Here is a 21,241-nt window from a genome sequence, read left to right on the forward strand (position 1 = left end):
AAATTAATCTCATTCAGGCACTAGGCTGATATGCAAAATATTTACTCTTGAAAGCACGTTTCTTACTAGTTTGAATTCTCGCGAGCTCTGCAGAAGCCTATTCTATCATCTATCATTTAAAGTTGACAGTAAACTTTTCCCGTACGGCGAGATTACGAAACAGGTATTTTCGAAGACCACACTGCCTTTCCATGACGTGCAAATGCACTTTGTCATTAAATAATGAGTTTTACTAAGTGATGTGGTGACCCTGTATGCACCTATGATTCTCACCACCATACCTGCTTGCTTACATCCTTGTCTTTTTGAGACAGGGTCAACATTTGCAAGCTAAATCTGGGGTCCCAACCAAAGATCTCTTTATAGATGGCCTTGGATGTGAATTCCAACTCGAGACACCTGATGGATTCCATCCAATGGCTGAGAAAATATGTTTGATTGGAATTTCTGGGCCTAGTCCCTCAGCATTAATAGGTTAGGTGGCGAGAAGAGATCTATTAGCTCGAGAAACTAATTCTATACTTAATGAAGAACATTTAATTCCTATTTATTTAGATGCGTTTGAGCAGAAATCTAAATTTAGATGTATTAGTTTTACCATGAAACTCAAGGTAAGATTTCAGTTTTTAACCATGAATATTTTGTTTTTTACTTTTCCATTCAATTAATGCATTTCTAAGAATTGTTGGCTGACATTTCCGTTCCACAATCTAACCGAAACTTTTTAGCTACCATTGTCTAAGATAAAGGTCTAGAATAGCAGCTCTTCAGAAGGGGACATGCTAGAACAAAAAGAGAGACACTTTTAGATTGCTAATTTTATTTATTTTTTCATGATTTTGTCCACGTTTTAGACAATTCATCCCTTGCTCACCTATAATGGTCTCGTATGACCCTAGGCTATGTAAAAAACAACATAATAATTGATGAAAATTGATTTTAAAACAGGTAAAATAGGAAAAAACAAGGCAATATAGTTTATTGATAATTGCTGCAGATAATAAAATACGAATTCCATCATTATTTTGGTTAGTATTTTATACAGCCTAACGCTGTATGAGACCATTAAAGGGGGATCGGGGATAAATTGTCAAAAACGCGACCACATCTATAAGATGCACAGAAAGTTAGTAATCTAAAAGTGTCTCTCTTTTTGTTCAAGTATGTCTACTTCAGAAAAGCCGCTATTCTTTACCTTGTTAATCAGTAATTAGAAAGGAGAAAAGGTAACCATTAGATTAATGAATTAGCACTTGATTTTTAACTTGAATTTTTTTTTTTTACCAGTATTCATTTGACCCTGATAGTTCGACAACAAAACTCTAGAGCATGTTTGTTAATAAGAATTATGTTTGGAAAAGTCGGTTACTTGACTTTTAACACTTTAACTGGAACAGATAATTTTGAATGAAACATCATACTCCCAGAGTCTTTTTTTATATTTATAAGAACAAAACCTGAACAACACTTAAAACACCACAAAATTTTGGCCTATAACGCATTAGAAACAATTATTAATCAACTTAAAAGGCTTTAAAAAACAGAAATACTAAATCCACACAGAATACCGACACAAAATAAATCACAGACGTAAAATCTAATCAAACGTGAAAAACGTAAAATTCGTAAAACCAATTCAAGGCTGGCAACACTCCAGAAACACAATTAATATGAATGCGTTTCTAATTTAATCCTGTACAACTTTTCCAAACTCGAACAGGAGTATAGGAGCACCTACATAATCAAGTATTGGTTGGAACATTTTAAACTTAATTGCTAGTTATCAGTAGTGTTGACAACATTGCTGTGCTGAAGACAGATGCAACTGGTCCATGGCAAGATCAGAAGAATACAAAATACTGATATTTACTTAAATCATTTTGTCACATTTTTTTAGCAGTATGTCCGACTTTTTTATAGCCATTTTATGAGAATAATTGACTTTTACTGCTTCTCTTTCCTTTTCACTATCTTGAGATGCCCTTTTCCATACACGTGATTTCCTTAACATGTTACATATCAACGAACCCTTGTCAGATCTACCGTTCAGATCCCTCCCATTTACTAACCAGGTCAAAAGAGCTTTCTTGATTCAAAGGATTTTCCACTCCTGACTCCCAGGTTAATTTTGAAGTTCTGGAACAATCTAAAGTTCCTCTGAGTTAAAATGGGAAAATAAGAGTGAACAAACTGGATTAATGCCAAATTTAGACATAGAAAAGTAAATAGTGACCAACCGTTTTGGCTTCTGAACAGCCCAATTGTGTGGTTTTTCAAACCTAGTCAACCAATACAACAGGAACGACGATTCATTCATTGTGCGTCACATTCAAAACTAAAAAAATATAAATTAACATATCATGGATGATAGACATTTGGGATGGTAATAAGACTATAAAGTTTTCCGAAACAACGTTGTCTCAAAGTAGACGATAAGAGTTTCTATAATACCTTACTTGCGACACAAAATCCACCGCTCAGAATCTGGACTAAAAATCTTTCGCAATACCTTTTAAAGAAATATAAACGTTTCCAGACCATAATTAATATGCGGATTTATTTTGAATGTTTTAGATTACTCAGCTAAAAATCAAGGCGAACCCATCATTTGTTATGTCTTTCCATGCTCTTTCCGAATATACTAATCACGTACGGCAGGAGTTTTATTTTGAGCGCTTAAAAAGAACCCTAAAGTACCAAGGACCTCGGAATGGAAATTTTCTCCCCTGGCTCCATCTTACATTGGGTCTATTCATACCTGAAACCCTGATTTTCTACAAATTTTCTTCTGGTTGTTAAGATTTTTTTTTTTCATTGTGTAAAGTTTTTCCTTGTTGCACATGGAATCGTGAAAAAAGAATCAGAAAGCTTTCGTGTTTTACACAAAAGCCGAAAGACTGTACCGCCCAATTTACCCAAAACTTACAGTCGAGAATCACAGCCATCAATGGGCTGTCACAACCGTTCACTATTGATCAGACGTAGGCTAGTGAAAATATGTCAAAATTAAGAAAGACAAGCGATAATTTCAGAATTAAAAGGAAGCAAGATTCTAATGACATGTCCAGAATAAACTTATGAATTAATATAACAAAACAGAATATCCTAGTTGGTGTTTCTTAAAAATATGTTCCTGTCGTCCTAGGTAAGTCAGTTAATAATTTAAAGTGTTTGATCTAAGAGAATTTTACCAATAAACATATTAGTGTAGAGCTTAGATTTTTAAATGTTCAAAGATGAACTGCATTTCTTTTCAATTTCTATTTATAAAAGATGTTAGGGTTATCTTTTTACACAATTATGATTATTTATTCCCTGTTTTTTTTACCCAGTTTACTACCACTTAATACCTGTGTTTGTCTTTTTGTACAGCAATCATGGAGGTTACAGTTCTAGAGCTCCGTGAGTATTTCTTTCGCTAATTTTCTGCTGATTTTTCCCGAACATTGCTTAGTTTCAAACTCGACTCTTTTTTTGTGGTCATTATCTCCTGATTATAACACGCACGGCTTATTTCTAAACTTAGGGCCCGCTAAGTGTTAAAATCGTGTAAAACTGCACAAGGTCTTGTTCATAAAAATTTGAGTTCCCAGGTTCTCTCATTTTTTTTTTAGGACTATACGGTTGTCAAATTTCCACTTATCCGATTTAAAGAATCAGATTTAATTTTTAGTGCACTTAGTATATTAAAGTGATGCCGTGTTCTTTATTAGAGAGGTGTTACCACATATGCTGAAAACTACCTAAACACGATAATAAATAATTACCTATTCATTCCTAAGAGCCTTTGTCCTTTTTGGCCAACCGTCTGGGGCTACACGGAAAGCAGGTCGTCCTCGTCTCGGTTGGGAGGATGTCATAAATAAGGATTTAAAGAAAATGGGAACTTCCTGGGAGGGAGTTAAGAGGGAGGCCTTGCATAGATTAGGATGGAGGAGGAGTGTGCATAGATGTGTTGGCCTCAGGCGGCTTGGTGCTGCAGTGAGTTATTAGTAGTAGTAGTATTCTCAAGAGCATATTGCCTCATTTTACCACTGTTTCCTCTGATAGATAAGCAAAACCAAATCTAGCCTATGTATTCAAATTATATTTTTCAACAGCGCGACACTTTTGTTCGGTGTTATTTTAGAGCAAATGCTAATAAATCCATGGGAGAAAGTAGTTGTCCTATTCTTAAAAATGGTGGCCATCAAATGGAATCAAGCAACACCTCTTTGTTATTGATATATGCAAGTATTTATCCATTGGGGACTCAAAATGGAGTTTGCACTTAAAGCGGATAGTATATCCTGAAACAGCACTAGAAGATTGATCGAGCGGTGTTTTCACTTTTATTCATGTTAATTAATATAAAACATTCAAAATTCACCAGTATCTTAAAAACGGAATGTAGGTTATTGTTTATTAAGTAAACCTTTTATCGCTGAGAAATTCAATCAGTACAAAGTAAAAATATTTTCGTTGGGAAATGTGATCAGTCACATAGCTGATTAAGGCTAGTCTTTTCCAGAAGTCTCATTTCAAAACGTTATCCAGAGTTCAAGGAAATGCCTTTTACTTGAATAATTTGCTAATTTAAAAAAAAATTTTGGTCACTTAGAAGGTCTTAAAACGGCGGGGCAGAAAAGCGGTTTCCTAAGGCGTCTAAAATTAAACTCAACTGCCAAAATCTACAATGATCTACAAACGGATAATCTTAATACAAAAGAAATGTTTTTTATTGAATCTAAAATTTAGCATCTGTATACTAAGGTTTAAAGCAAAACTCAAGATTGCCTAAATGCACAAGTTTGTAACACTATTTTGCATAAGTTCCACCAACTAAGGTTACTTAAAAATATTTTACTTAAAAATCTATTATATCTCGAACAATGGTGTACAAGAATTATGGAACAGTCTCTACAAGTGGGGCTTCGAATGAAAGAGAAGGGTATTTAGAATATAAAAATCTAGAATCTGGCAATCAATTTCAAAGCCTAGCGCTACTTCACAAACTGCTTACAAGTTACTTCACAAACAGAAGTTAATTCTGTCACAGTACATACGATTTCTCTTCCCTTTTTTTCAACAAGGAAAGATCCGTTTGACCACTTCCCGTTCCTGTCTTCATATTCCTTTCAACTGTTATTACCTTAGAAATAGTTTGTCAAAAGTAAAAGAGTGAGATCTCAATATTGAACCTCAAGTGACCTTAATAGCCACTCAAATGGAACTAAATACCTCAGAATATCAGACAGAAAGCTATGTGCTATTTGTGCGTCTTTTCTTTGTGACCCATGACTTAAACATTGACATCAGTTCTTAGAAGTACTTTGAGATAGACCTCAAGTTCACTAGGATTAAGATAGTAGAAAAAAGATCCACAATTCTACCCAGGAGAATCTAAATTATCTTGAGTTTCTCAATGTCATTTTGTCAGAAACAGAGATAGTAATTCAAGGTACTGCCATTGAATTTGGATCCAAGTGTGCGCTACCTTCTTTGAAGTCTACTGTGACAAAATTTCAGCGTCGAATTCACGTTTTTTATTTTGAACTTTTTCTACGCGTTCAAAACATAGTAAGATTAATATTTTCCATCAATATTTTAATAGGTGAAATCCCGATTTAATAGTTAATCTATATCTCCGATAAAACAAAATTAAAAAACAAGGAACAGTCTAAAAGCGTCCCACTAAAATTATAAGGTTTAACCTAGTTTTTATAAGCATAAAGTTATTGGGACCACGCAACCAACAGCAACTAGCACGGGCAACACCAGCGATGTCTCGTCATTTATATACCTCTGATAAAACAAAATTAAAAAACAAGGAGCAGTCTAAAAGCGTCCCAATAAAATTATAAGGTTTAACCTAGTTTCCATAAGCATAAAGTTATTGGGACCGCGCAACCAATAGCAACTAGCACGGGCAACACCAGCGATGTCTCGTCATTTATATATGTCGTCATTTATATACCTCTGATAAAACAAAATTAAAAAAACAAGGAGCAGTCTAAAAGGGTCCCACTAAAATTATAAGGTTTAACCTAGTTTCCATAAGCATAAAGTTATTGGGACCGCGCAACCAATAGCAACTAGCACGGGTAACACCAGCGATGTCTCGTCATTTATATATGGATCTTCTGCCTTTGGACCACTTAGAATTTTTTTTTCTTCTTATTCAGCAGACGGGCTTTTTAGTCGATACTATTTAGCCCTTTTCCTTTTGGCTCACTCTGTGAGATCGACAGAGCTATGGAGCTGGTTTGTCTTATATGATTTGTATCTGCTCAGATTTCTTGAAGTATATCTTTTGATACCAGCAGTTGAATTATAAGAGAGTATATATTGATCTCTGTGCTCTGCTAGAGAGTATGGTCAGCAAGACTCTTGGCTGTTAGTGGAATTTTGTGGTGTTTGAAGCATTCTAACATTTTATATCGCAGGGTATACTGTGCAGACGTCAGCATATTACATTCAAATAGGCAGTGATCTATTGTTTCATTCTTAAGATTACATGACCTGCAAAGGGGGGACGAGGGAACTTCGCCACTTGAATTAGGGATCTGATATGAAAATGCCTGAAAATTTAGCCCATTTGAACCTGACCGAATTCTATGATAAATCTTGGAAAGGTGCTTACTTGGGAAAGGTGATAGGTTAGGATTCTTATTATTGTGTTGCGGAGCAACACTACTGCTTTCGTATTTTTTTTTTTTTTCACCGTGATCAGCGACCTGTAGCTCCGAAGTGGTAAGAGTTAAGAATTTGAGATTTTTCAGAGGGAAGGGAAACGTGAAACAGAGTAAAAAAGTTCCAGAGAAGCTCCTAAAATTTCTAACAGTTTTCCATAAAAAAAATAAAACCGTTTTTTTTCTTAGAAACTCTGCGTTCGATGTTTGGCGTCAAGTTAAGACGACCCTAGCTTCGGAAATAAACTTGTTAGAAATACAGTTATGCTGAACTCATGTAGAACTTTCATTTGTCTCTTCGAGAACCGGAGCACAAAATTCCGTAGCTCTAACAGATTTCCCGAAAATAATTCCGGAAAAGTCCATCTCGTTCCGATTTTTTTTGGAATTTTCTCAAATTTTCGATTTTGATGTTTCTTATATTTTTATCGAGTAGTGCTATGAAAAGTATGCAAGAAGAAGTGAAGTGTTCTATATACCAAGTTGCTTCGTTCTCTAAGAAATAATTTCCGAAGTTTCGACGTTCTAGAGGTAACTTCTGTTCTGGACCAGCTAGAATTTTTTTTCCAACGCGGTTCGACAGGTCTCGATCTCCTAACAACTGGAGCTTACAATAGTTTCTCCGAAATAAAATTTCTTCTTTGGGTTTTTCTATTTGGAAGTTTTGTCATGCCCTCGGGGCAATTTAAATTTTTTGGTGAATTTGGTTTGTTTTATATTTTCCTAGCTTAGACCATCAAAAGTTAAGCAGAAAACTATAAGACGTTATTTCCGTATCTCTTTCAGATTTCCCGGAAATAATTCCCGAAATCTGCGTCTCGAAACATAATACTTCGAATTGGCGTGAAGTTAAGACGGCCCTAGTTTCGGAAGTAAACGTTTTAGAGATAAAATAGTTATGAACTCATATAGAACTTTTATTGATGTTTTCGAGAACTGAAGCATGAAATTCCGTAGCTCTTACAGATTTCCCGGAAATAATTCCGGAAAAGTCAATCTCGTTCCGATTTTTTGAAATTTTCTTAAATTTTCGATTTTGATGTCTATTTTATTTTTATAACGTGAAATGGTTTAAAAAGTTGCTCAGAAGGATGCTTCAAGATAACAATCGAAGCCGCATTAGAGAAATGTCCTCTGAAGGACATAATGGAGACTGTTGCTCCGCAACTGTGTCCCGTAGGGCACAGTTGCACGTGTTGCTCCGCAACTGTGCCCTAAGGAACAGGGCACAGTTGCTGCAACACTTCCCGTTGCACAGGCAACGGAGGTCTAGTTTATCAGTACCTCTGTAAGTCTCCAGCGGTAAATATCTCTAATGGGGATTGGTCTCCCACTTGGCTGGGCAATATTTAAAGCATTTTTTGCTATTTCATCTGCCTTATGGTTACCTATTATACCCGAGTGGCTTGGAATACTGTATATGAGTTAAAATACCTTTTGAAGCAAAAATATCAATAATCCTAAGACAAAGAAATGTGTCAATATCCATCTTATTTTGAGAAGCTGACGAAAAAAGCTCAAGGCTTGACAAGGAGTCAGAATATATTATAATATTTTTAATACAACATTCATATATTCATTAATCATGAGGAAATCTAATGCCATGATTATGGCATTTAGCTCGGCAGACATTACAGATGAATTATTTTGTAATCTCTCTCCTAAAGCGATGTTATGGGTTGGGAAGAATGCTCCGCTTGCCACTTTCTCATTCATTTTGGACCCATCTACAAAAATTTGGAAATGGTTTTTATGAGCAACATTATTTAGCTCGGCAAATTTTTGCTGAATGAAAGAAATGGGGGTAAGTTCTTTGGTCCACTTTGAGAAGTCAGTCTTTATTATGGGGGTTGACCAACTCCAAGGGGGGGTTTGGGAAAATGTGGGTGCAATAGATTTAACTGGCACTGGGAACTTCTTCTGGATATTTGCATATAACGCCTCTAAACATAGATGGAATTCTTAACCAGTTATGCAGGGTATGAGAATCATTGGCTTCAATTTTTGTAAGGTACTTAATTAGTAGAGATCTCTTCTTTCACTTATTGGTGATAGTCCACTCTCAGTAAGCAGAAACTTAGTTTTTGTTGGTTTCCTAAGACCAAATATAAGACGAATTATATCATTTTGCGTCGTTTCGATTTTTTGCATGTGGGTCTTAGCACAAGCACCATAAACTATGAGGCCATAATCAATATGGGGTCTTATATATGATTTATAAAATTGGAGTTGTGTTTTCTCATTACAGCCCCAAGGTGTGGCTAGTAGCCTTTTAATTATTCTTATTTTTCTATAGCACTTTTTTATTGTATTTGTGATGTGGAGGTGGAAATTTAGTTTTTGGTCAAGTATGAGCCCTAGATAATTAATTTGATTTTCCTCTGGGATAAGCATTCCATTTAATGTTAGCCTAGCATCATAATGATTCCGCTTATGGTGGAATTGGATAATTTTTTACTTTGTGGGTGCAGTAGGTAAAATGGACTTTTGGGAGAACTTTTCAAATTGGAAAAGTGCATTTTGCAACTTTGAATGCGCAATCTCGAAGGTATTGCCAGTTGCCCATAATACCAGATCGTCAGCATACTGTAGATTGGTATGTGGGAGGTTCATGTCCCACAGAAAAAGTGAAAATAGGAGGCAGCTCAGGACTGCACCCTGTGGAAGGCCTTTGGTTATTGAAGTTTTGGGTGAAGAGGCTGAACCTACACAAACAATGAAACTTCGGTTTTCTATAAAGGATTTTATGAAGGATACAAGTTGAGGGAATAGTCCAAGGTTTGTAAGTTTAACTAAGAGAATCTGGTGGTCAACATTATCATAAGCTCCTTCAAAATCTAGGAATGCAGCAGTTAAGACATTCTTTTTTGATAGGGAGTCATTTATTCCATTTGTTAACACTATGAAAGCATCTGTTGATGAGTGGTGTTTCCTGAAGCCAGTTTGAGTATGGGGTATTAGATTATTCTTCTCAACAAACCAAAGCAGCCGATGGTAAATCATTTTCTCCATTAATTTTCCCAGCACTGGGGTAATCATTATGGGTCTATATGACTGAGGGTCATGTTTAGTTTTTTTTTCTTTAAAATTGGTATGAGAGATGAACATTTCCAGTTATTAGGGAATGTGGATGTAGCCCATGCATGGTTATAGCAATTTAGGAGCTCCTGTTTGTACAAAGGGGTAAGATTCTTTATCCATATAGGGTGTATATTATCATAGCTACTTGTAGCATTGGCCTTGATATGCTGAATTGCATTATTCAATTCATGTATCGAGAAGGGATGGTTTATATATTCTGAACCTGGTCGGGGCTGGTAAATAGGATTTGTCATGATTTGTGTGGTGATATTTTTGTTTTTTGATGTTAGCTTTTTTGAGAAAAGGGAGGCGAATAATTTTGTCTTATCAATGTCATTATCATAGTGGGAATTCTCATGTATTAGTTCATACATAAAGAGGGTTGGAGGATGTTTTTTTCCCACAGATTTTGCTTATAAGTCTATGTATTCTTGGCTCAGATGTTTCTCTGGAAAGATTATTTGCAAAATTATTCCAATAATTATATTTGGCATTAGTTATTGTTCTCTTGAGGTTAGCCTCTGCTTGTAATTTACTTAAATATGTGGCAGGGGATGGTTTTCTTAGGTATGCTCTCCTAGTTGCATTTTTTATTCTCCACATAATTTGGCAATCTTTTGTCCACCATGCTTTAGGGGTGTGTTTAGGGATGGTTTTCCTAGGTGAAGTTCTGGGGATAGCTTGATTAGCTGCATTTGTTAATATTGATGTCATAGCTTCAGCACACGTGTCAGCAGTTACAACTGAGGTATGAGATTTCTGGGTTAAACTTAGGACTTCTTCATTAAGCTTATTTCTAAACATGGTCCAATTTGCTTTGGTGTTGACATATTTAGGGATATGTGGGAGAATGTTGGCTGGTTCATTTAAAGAGGATACTATTGCAAAATGGTCAGTGCATAGATTTTCAATTTTCTTAATATAAATTTTATTTAGTATATTTATTGAAACAATTTGTAGGTCAATAGTTGAGAATTTGCCACTTTTGGGGTTAAAATATGTATTTAGATTAGGAGGGGTAGCAATTGCTAAATCGGCATTATTTGAAATCAATCTTTCAATAAGCTTACCAGCTTTATTTGCTGGCTTATAAGCCAGCAAATGGCTTATAAGCCATTCAGTGGGGATTTTAATGCCTCAGAAGACTGTGGGCATTAAAATCCCCGCAGATGATTATGTTTTTTTTTAGCATATTAGAATTAGTAATATAAGTGAAAAAATCCATGGCATCTGTAGTATGGCCATTAGGGTTATAAAGACTTAATATGTATGTTTTTGTATTATTTATCCAGACATTGATACCAATAACATCAACATCATTTGAAAAATGTGGGAAATTAATACCGCAAAATTTAATATTATTATTCAAAATTATAGCTACGCCACCTCCTTTTCTCTGTGAAGACCTATCCTTTCTCAGGATAGTATATCCTGGAAACTTTGTTTGTTGGTTATTAGTCAAATGGGTTTCTTGAAGGCAAGCAATATCAATGGAATTTTTATTCATAAAAGATAAAAGTTCATTTAACTTATTTTCTGAAAGTGATCTTACATTCCACTGAAGTATTGAAATATGCTGCTTTGTTGTTTTAATTTTCATTTTGCTGTGTATCAATCTTTAGCTTTGCTAGGAGCAGAGCAAGATCTTTTTTTGCTTGGATATGCATGTGATTGGGTAGGTACAATTTTGCCAATTCGCTTATTATTTTTGCTTTTTGTGGTTGTTTTAGGTTCATTGACTGTACTGCATTAGAATTCAGTATAAATAGGCACACGTTAGGAGTTAATTCATTTGGATTTTCATCTGGCTTTTTGTTGATAATTTGATTAATACCCGTTAATACTTCTGATTCATTTCTACTTGGGAGAGGTGGCCATTCTGATCTTCTATCATTACTTGTAGAGGCTAGAAGGTTTGTCCAGGGTGAACCTCTCTTATAGGAATGTGAGCTTGGTTGCTTTGAGGAAGGAGTCTTATTGGGGGTGCTGATGCTTTTGGTAGAATGGTTGGTCTGTGGGTGAGAGGGTTGGGTGGTTTCATAAAGTTTTTGGTCAGGTGTGATTGACCTGCATTTACTTCCATTGCTGCAAAAGGGTAAGGTATGTTTTTTTCTGTTGCTATTTGGAGTGTTAGTGCTCGTTTTTTATATACAGGGCATAAAGTTTTATTAGTAGAATCGTGGGGACCATTGCAGTTTATACATTTTGGCTGATTGTTTTTACAATTTATCATTCCAGTGGGGTGGGAGTTTTTACAAGAATTGCATTCATGTAATGTTTCACTGCATGTGTTTTTTGTGTGTCCTAGTCTTAGACATTTTTGGCATTGGATAGGTTTTGGCTTGTAGGGCTTGTGGGGTTTCCTTTGTCCAAATAGGAATATATGATCCAGGTTATTATTTTCTTCTCTTAGTGTGAATAAGAAAGACTTGCTTAACTTTTGGCCATTGGCATCTGGTTTACCCAATTGGGTTACATCAGCTACTGGGATTGGGTTACCAGTTCTGTTAGAGAGTCCTTCTTTTAGATCCTGAATAGGAATTTCTGGAGGGATGTTATACACTACTATTTTGGGTTTTGGTTTGGGGTTCAGAGAACAGATTTTATTGGTATGTTAAGAAGAGATTTTGAATTCTGTAATATATCTGCTGATTTAGAATCTTGAAGGGCTATTAGCAGAGATCCATCACGGTTAATGTTTAATGAAAACATTGATGTTAACATTTTAAAGATTGCAACCCTCAAAAGAGCTATCTTTTTTATCTCAAAGGGGGTATCTGGAGTGATTTTTAAGTAAATTCCAAGGTTTTGTGAGGGGAATGTTGGATCGTGGGAAGGGGTATTATTTTTGATTGGTGAAATCTTTTTCCTTTTTTTTGAGTTTCTTGATAGAACCTCTTGAAATTCATTTTCAGTCTCATCCTGTATTGTGACATACGCCCCGACTTCCACCATTGTATTATTCAATGACCCCTCATGTGAGCTTTGAGAAAGTTGACTTGACCAGCCAAGGGGTTGAATGTTTTCAGTGGTACTTGGGGTAGGGTCCGGGAGGATTTTTTTGGGTGGTGTTCTATGCATTGCCTATTGGAATAAGCTTTAATACAATCAAAAAGAAGAAGAGAAAAATTGATATTATAAAACCAGACTGTCTGCCACTCTTTCAAAGGGAGGACTTCACCATCCACAAAAAAACACTATAGTGTTGTCTAGAAGATGGTTTGGTATAAGATTGGTTCAACTGACTGCTGATAAATCTAGGTAAATATCACAAGAACTTTTATTATAAATTTCTTAAATCGTTGCTGTTGTGCTATAATACACAAATCTATCGAATTTTATCTCTAGGGACAATTGGCTCGTCTTCTTCTTCTTCGTTGAACTGTTCTTATTTGACCGCTGATGACAGTGGAGGCAAACGAGGAACATCTGGAATGTTAATGACATAGATAAACAGGGGATTGGAAACTCCTACAGCAAAATGCTGAAATATATATAGCACACTTGTAGAGTTGTAACTACAAGTTGGTAAAATTGATCAAGGTAAAATTGGGGAAATTACGTAGTTAACCGTAATTTTAAAGACCCCCGTAAAATGGGTATTTTTCTATTTTACATAAATTACGTAATGCACGTATTTTACCTATTTTACTGGTGTTTTACGTATTTTATCGGTATCTTAGATATTTTACGAAAACCTGCAATTTTTAGAAAACAAAAGGGCGAAGAGGCTTGCAGAAAAAGGATTGAGTATAATTTTGTTTTTGTGAATGGCTGTGTCCCCTGGTTCAAAAGGCCGTCTATCTGATTTAGGCCTCTTGCTATCACAGCGATAAAGGGTATTATAGTACAGGTAATTATAATTTTAAAATGGTGAAATATTAGTTGAAATAAGATTGCATTATTTGTGTGAACTGTGAAAGACAGAAAGGGCTACAAGCAGGATTAACCTATGACAAAAAAGAAAGAAAATAGTACAATTAAATAGCTGAGAAAAATCAGGATAATGTCAGCCAGCGGACAAAATAAAAGCGAAAATGATAGAGGTAGATATTTCGTCAGGGACTTCCACCCAGCCGTCTTCAATGCTAAAAAAAAAGAAGGAAAAGTAATCATGTGATTTAGCTCTAACTAAGTAGAAGAAAGAACCAAACAAACCAAAAAACCAAGCCAGAATAAATGGAAGACTATTCATTAACTAGATTAGGCAAGAATTCTCTGCTTAGTGATTGACTTGGCTTGTCTATTTGACCTAATTTTCATTAAAAGTGTAGTCAGATGATCTTAGTTTTAACTGAAGAAAAATGCTATTTGAATCCTTTAGTTTTAAATTATGGCAAATTGGGTTTAGAGGAATATCTCTAGTATCTCTATTTAGAGCAAGGTCTCCATTTATGGATGTTTTTTAATATCAATTGCCTTCCTAAAAGAATGTGGGGAGCCATTTGCTTACACGGTCTGGATTTTGAATAATGTGGAGGGCCAAAGAAAAATCAATATCCTCATTTTATTTTAGATTTCGCATCTTAGAGAAATCTTGTATTTATGCCGTTTTTTCCCGGGAAGCTTACGTTTTTTTTTGAGGAAAGGAGCTTCAGAACAGGTACGGTCAACTGAATAAGAATCTAATTCTGGAGAGGAGCAGCTAGGTTTGCGAGCAAATCCTGTTGAAGAAAGTCTTAATGACTGTGAAAGTGATTGAATTATTAATTATGATCCAATGCTTAGTCAATTAAAATCATCAAGGTGTTACAACACTCTTTTTTACTTTTATTCAGTACTTTTATAAATAAAGAAAAAATAATACGTATATGATATGAGGAATGTGGGTGAATATGGTTATAGAGTAGCAATTTTTTAGGTTTAAATGTAGATAAAATGACTAATATGATTTTGCTCTTAAATATTGATAAATTAAACTGTTTTATTTCATTTTTTACGAAATATATGTCCGAATCCAGGCACTGTCCAACTGCTGAGGTATTACCCTAGGCGCAAGATTACCAAAGAAATAAACTAGACAGTTTATTAGACTGATGAAACTTTAGATGAAGGGGCATGACCCTTTTTAGCCCCTGTAAATCAGAATCATTAAAAAACTTCAATAAAAAATGTGTAAGTGATACTTAAAAAGAAATGCTCAACTGATCTTGTAGTTGAGGACAACTCTAAAACACCAATTTTACCCTTTATCCCTACGGAGTAGCTTATTTTACCAATTTTACCTTATTTCACCAATTTCACTTACCGAGTTTTTATTTTACGGTAATTCCATAACATTACATAATCGATCAGCCTTGCGGATACTGGGATTAACAGATAAGAGAAAAAGAAATTTGCATAGGCGTGTGTTACCTAGAAGAACGAAATCTAGTTAATGTCGACATTCACTGGTGAATGTTCGAAAATGGTTTATCTCTTCTTGGATTCGATTAGCTTTAAGAGTCAGCTTGTTCAGTCTTATGCAAGCTATGATGGTGAAAGTAAAGTTAGGTTAGGTTAGATTATGTTAAATTTGGTTCTAAATATCAGAAATCAGTTAAAAATCTTACCTGACCAAACATAGAAATAGACATAGACATTTTTTATTTTCATCCGAAACATATAAATTAAACCTAATCTAATCTAACCTGTCATCACAAATTCTTGCATTAAATTGAAAAAGTTGAATGGCAACTCTAACTAAATCCAAGGAGAAAAAAAGCTATTTTGGACATTCACCGGTGAATGACGAAATTCATCAATTTGTGGACATACACGGTAACATATATATATATATATATATATATATATATATATATATATATATATATATATATATATATATATATATATATATATATATATATATATATATATATATATATAAGCCCCCAAACAGGTCTCCAAACCAGAAAAGCCTCCAAACAGGATGCATTCGTTGGTTAAAAAGTATTACTACCGTTATCATTCGTCGGATCTACACGCTACTTTACTGAACATTTTGAAGACGCCTTGGCTATTGCTCGTCGCCTCGGACCCCCAGATTTCTTTATTATTGTGACTTGCAATCCTGATTGGCCTGAATTTAAAGAAGCAGCAAGTATTAAAACTGACGACAACTCTATTATAGAACAGTCCCCTCAAGATTGTCCAGATCTCATTGCTTGGATTGCAAAACTAAAATTTGACAATATAATCAATGATATTGATAAAGGATAGATATTTGAAAACGTAGCAGCATATGTGCATAAGATTGAATTTGAAAAACGTGGATTACCACATATGCATTAGCTATTGATCATGAGTCCACAGGATCGAATCCATAATCCGATTAAAATCGACGATCATATTTCAGCTGAAATTCCAAATTCAAACGATTAAGAGAATTAGTCTTAAAGAGAATGATTCATAATCCGTGCGGGAATTTAAATCCAAACGCGAGGAGAAGAGGCTCACGTCAGTAACTAGAAGACAAGTAACGATGAGAAACCATACATAGAAGCCTGCCGCGTGCCAGGTCTAGCTCGGTCAAAGTTTGAAACTCCATTTTGTCAGGTACTTAACTACCTTGCTTGTTTCGAGACGAAATGCCATTTTTTTCTAATTTAGAACACATTTAATAGTTTATCTCTTAGACAAGCTAATTAGAATAAGACTAGCCTTAAAATCAGGAAAGAACTGCCATCCGAATTAAAACAAACTCAAGAAAGCTTGTCTCTTTGACGGACTGAGCTGGCACAACTTTTTCACAATAAGAACTGATCTAAAAGGGATTTTTTCTGTGAACATTGAAAAGAGAAGAACGTCCCACTGGGTTTCAACCAATTTGGGACGCCGGTGGCCCGGCAAAACTATCCTCCCAATCAATTCAAGGAAAATTCAACCTTATAACCATATCGCATCCAACGGTTAAAATTTATTGGTAAGCCAACCCAATGTCTCATCTCAAGAGTGGATTTTTTAAATACTAACTAATTAACCAGTCTGCGCAGACGAAAATATTGTAAGCAAAAGAAAAAATTCGCCACAGTAAATTATTTTATGAAGAAGTTGCATTACCGATAAGCATAGTATGTATTTTGAGATTTGACTGAGATTTTAATTATGCCATTTGACAGGATAATGTCATTTGAGCTGGCATCTCAAATGGCAATATGGCACGGTATCTTTTCTGTAATCTTTGCACATTCCAGATCATCAGTTAACAATCCTTTTTAAGGCAGAAATCAGCTTGATGAGACATTTGTTTGACCTTTTGAAAAAGTTCCTTACCCAAATAGATTACCAGCGTATTGACTGTAAATTCTTCCATTTTATGAACTGAACATGCCCAACGGAGAATTGATGGAAGTCATCTTCCCAGAACGGTTCCATAGTAAAATTAACTGGCTAAGGAGTTAGGCATAGTAACTTATGAGTTATCTCGTTCCCTCAAGGATATATCCTTTATGCATCATTAAAAGGATATATGTAATATTTTGTTTATGAACTACATCGCAGATTTAGTGCATTTTATGAATCAAACGGAATTTAATCAGGTTGATATGCTCATATTGAACTCGATTAGTACGTGTAGCATGTAAGAAAGTATAACAAAATTTCTTAGATAACTTCGAAGACCACACTGCCTTTCCATGACAAAAGTAAAATAGTTCAAAATAGGGATGATACCTTTTTATTGACAGTGAATAGATATAAAATTATTTAACTGGATATTTCGAACACATATACAGTGTTCATCATCAGCAGTAAAACTAAAAGACATGAATAAAAATAAACAAAATTTATACCTTATAAACTAATTACATATAGTTTATTGCTCTCATTTTTTTCAATGCAACAGCGGAGGCAAATCTCTTTGACCTTTTCGGTTCCGGTTCATTAGAATTATCTGACATATTACGTGGACAGAGGTCATAGCTCTTAGGTGAGGTGATATTTACTTTATTTGACCTCAGTAAATAATCATAAATTGAATTCAATCCAAATTCACCTGTATCTCTGTTTATGGAATTATTCTTGAATAGAATTTTTTTTTAAATTTTGATTGTTTCCCTGAAAATTTGCTATAAATCTTGGTCCCTAGAAATCAAAGAAATCTCATTTTTAAATTCTGGTTAGTACGTCCCACATCAGAGCTTCCACAAGTACATGGGATTTTATAAACCCCACTTTGTTGCTCTACGGAAGTCCGATCCTTTCCAGAATTTAAAAAACTAGCCAAAGTATTACTACCTCTTAAAGCTTCCTTTAAGCCATTATTTTGTAAAGGGTAAAACATTTACTTGTTCGAAAAAACCCTCTCTGAATTGAAAAAAATAAGAGAATATGTTGCACAACCTAACTAAATTCATAATTACACCGACTTCCAAAACTGTTTCACCACTAATTAAGTCCTAGTTTCTTAGTATCTTTCTTCCGAGAAGAATTTCTGCGGCTTTTACATCAATACTCGTATACATTGACACTATGTCGAAACTTGAAATTATAGAATTTGAAGAAATATCCACGTCTTTTAGCTTTTTACAAGTTCTGACGAATTTTTAATGGAAGAAATTTGTGTAGACATGAGTGGTTTACACAATGACACTATTCTTTGTGTCCTAGGGTTCTTTGTGCCCTAAATTATATGGACTTCCAAAGATACATAAGCCAAATCTGCCATTACGTCCAATTATTGCGAGCACAAAGTCACCAACAAGTGCTCTGAGTAAGTGGCTAGTGTCATTGCGTAAACCACTCATGTCTACACACATTTCTTACATTAAGAATTCGTCAGAACGTGAAAAAACTAAAAGAAGTGGAGATTTCTTCAAATTCTATAAATTCAAATTTCGACATAGTGTCAATGTATACGAGTATTGATTTAAAAGCCGCAGAAATTCTTTTTGAAAGAAAGATACTAAGAAATTTGGACTTAATTAGTGGTAAAACAGTTTTAGAAGTCGGTGTAATTATGAATTTAGTTAGGTTGTGCAACATATTCTCTTATTTTTTTCAATTCAGAGGGTTTTTTTTTCGAACAAGTAAATAGTTTACCCATGGGGGCCCCTTAAACTACTTTATTAGCAAATTGTTTTGTAGAAAATATTGAAACAATAGCGTTAGATTCATACGTTTTAAAACATATATTTTGGGGGAGATATAGGTATGACATAATTTCAGTATGGAATTATGGGGTGGAGGAATTAAAAAGTTTTTTAGAACATCTTAATTTTTGGGGAGGTGATTTAAAATTTACAATAGAATTAGAAGAGGATAATAAACTTCCTTTTCTGGATGTCCTTCTTTTAAAATATGAAAATAGTCTATATTTTAAGATTTACAGAACCTACTAACAATAACAGATTTTTTTCGTTTTTCTCCGGTCATGCTCGCCAAGTAAAAATTGGTTTAATCATATCCTTAACTGACCGCATTTTTAGAATTTGTTCTCCAAATTTCGTTGAGGAGGAATTATTGTTGTTAAAAGAGATTTTAATAAGTAATCATTATCCGGGTCGGTTAATTGACCAGACTTTTTCGAAAAGAAGGAAAAAATTTCTAGAATTTTCTGACGATATTCTGGAAACAACAGAAAAGAAAGATATTTTTTGTTCTCTACCATATGTTCCAGGTTTGAGTGAAAAACTTAAAAGAATTTTACAAAATAATGGCTTAAAGGAAGCTTTAAGAGGTAGTAATACTTTGGCTAGTTTTTTAAATTCTGGAAAGGATCGGACTTCCGTAGAGCAACAAAGTGGGGTTTATAAAATCCCATGCACTTGTGGAAGCTCTGATGTGGGACGTACTAACCAGAATTTAAAAATGAGATTGCAACAACATCATAATTCTATTTCATCGTCTTTAAAGCAAAATACCAAACCTGAAGATTTCACGTCGGCCCTCTCGGAACATATCTTTAATTTTCCAAATCATTTTATTTTGTTTGAAAATGTTTCTTTGATTTCTAGGAACCAAGGTTTAAAGCAAATTTTCAGGGAAACAATCAAAATTAAAAAAAATTCTATTCAAGAATAATTCCATAAACAGAGATACAGGTGAATTTGGATTGAATTCAATTTATGATAATTTACTGAGGTCAAATAAAGTAAATATCACCTCACCTAAGAGCTATGACCTCTGTCCACGTAATATGTCAGATAATTCTAATGAACCGGAACCGAAAAGGTCAAAGAGATTTGCCTCCGCTGTTGCATTGAAAAAAATGAGAGCAATAAACTATATGTAATTAGTTTATTAGGTATAAATTTTGTTTATTTTTATTCATGTCTTTTAGTTTTACTGCTGATGATGAACCCTGTATATGTGTTCGAAATATCCAGTTAAATAATTTTATATCTATTCACTGTCAATAAAAAGATATCATCCCTATTTTGAACTGTTTTACTTACAAAATTTCTTATGATAATCCTATATTGCAAAAGCTTGGCTTGAACTTCAATCCTTACATATGGAAACAGACGTATAAAAGCAATTCAAATGTAGTGTTTTTTTCACTTTTGCTGTTGAGGAGGAGGGTGAATTAGCCCTCTCGCTTTTCCTTTGGGATGTGGCCCTGAAATTAATAGGTTTAAATCTTCCTCTCTATATCTCTTTCCTAAACCGAGCCTTTACAGAACTTTTCAAAATGAGGCCATTCAAATGACTTTCACGGTTTTATGCATCCCCATCAAATAGCAAAATCGGACAATCTAAAAGTTTCAACAAGGAATACACCAGTTATAGCTGCACCGAAACACATTACTGAATTGCAACAAGCCAACAAGCCAAACAGCAAGCTAAAAAAAAGGGAAAATGCGGAAATTTGATGCAGGACGCGAAGACATTATTTCTTTTGCAAAGACACAGTCAAGAAAAGTAATTTTGGGAGGTTGGAAAAAGGATAAGAAAAGTAAAGTCGGATGGTTGGAAGGTTAAGAAGAAAAGGAAAGTTGGAGGATTGGTAGATTGACAAGAAAGGAATGTCGGATGGTTGGAAAAATGCCCTGATAAAACAGGTAGTATGGTTGGAAGGTAGACAAAAGAAAGGATTGCCAGGTGGTTGGAAAGATGGCAAAAAAAAGAAGGTCTGATTATTGGAAGGTTTACAAGAAAAGGAAGGCTAGTCAGTTGGAAAGTTGACAAGAAAAGGAGGCTTGGATGGTTGAAAGGTTGGCATGAAAAGGAAGGTCGGATGGTTTGAAGGCTGACGAGAAAAAGTAGGTTGTATGGTTGGACGGTAGACAAGAAAAGGAAGGTCAGATGGTTGGAAGGTGGAAGAAAAAAAGGAGGTTGGATGGTTGGAAGATTGACAAGAAAAAGGTCATTTGATCGACAAGGAAAGGAAGGGTGGATGGTTGGAAGATAAACAAGAAAAGAAAGGTCAGATGGTAGGAAGGTTGACGGAAAAAGTAAGTTGGATGGTTGGAAGATTGAAAAGGAAAAGGTTAGATGGTTGGAAGGTTAACAAGAAAAGAGAAACTCATCATCTAGAAAAAAACAATTCCAAGGCAAGAAGACATGAA

At 34.7% G+C, this 21,241-nt stretch overlaps 1 protein-coding gene across 4 annotated transcripts in view; it reads right to left on the reverse strand.

Moving 5' to 3' along the window:
- Positions 1-13,014: 13,014 nt before the first annotated feature.
- The window catches only part of LOC136037009 (malectin-A-like), a 36,265-nt gene continuing 28,038 nt past the window's right edge, over positions 13,015-21,241 (reverse strand). For all 4 annotated transcript variants that reach the window (XM_065719422.1, XM_065719421.1, XM_065719423.1 and 1 more), the window contains exons 5-6: positions 15,001-15,107; positions 13,015-13,181 (exon numbers count right to left, since the gene is read on the reverse strand). In XM_065719422.1, coding sequence (XP_065575494.1) covers positions 13,097-13,181; positions 15,001-15,107 — 192 coding nt within the window. In that variant the 3' untranslated portion in view covers positions 13,015-13,096. The remainder of the gene's footprint in view (positions 13,182-15,000; positions 15,108-21,241) is intronic.

The sequence above is a fragment of the Artemia franciscana genome, chromosome 16, assembly GCF_032884065.1.
Source record: "Artemia franciscana chromosome 16, ASM3288406v1, whole genome shotgun sequence".
In the NCBI taxonomy this organism is placed as follows: domain Eukaryota; kingdom Metazoa; phylum Arthropoda; class Branchiopoda; order Anostraca; family Artemiidae; genus Artemia; species Artemia franciscana.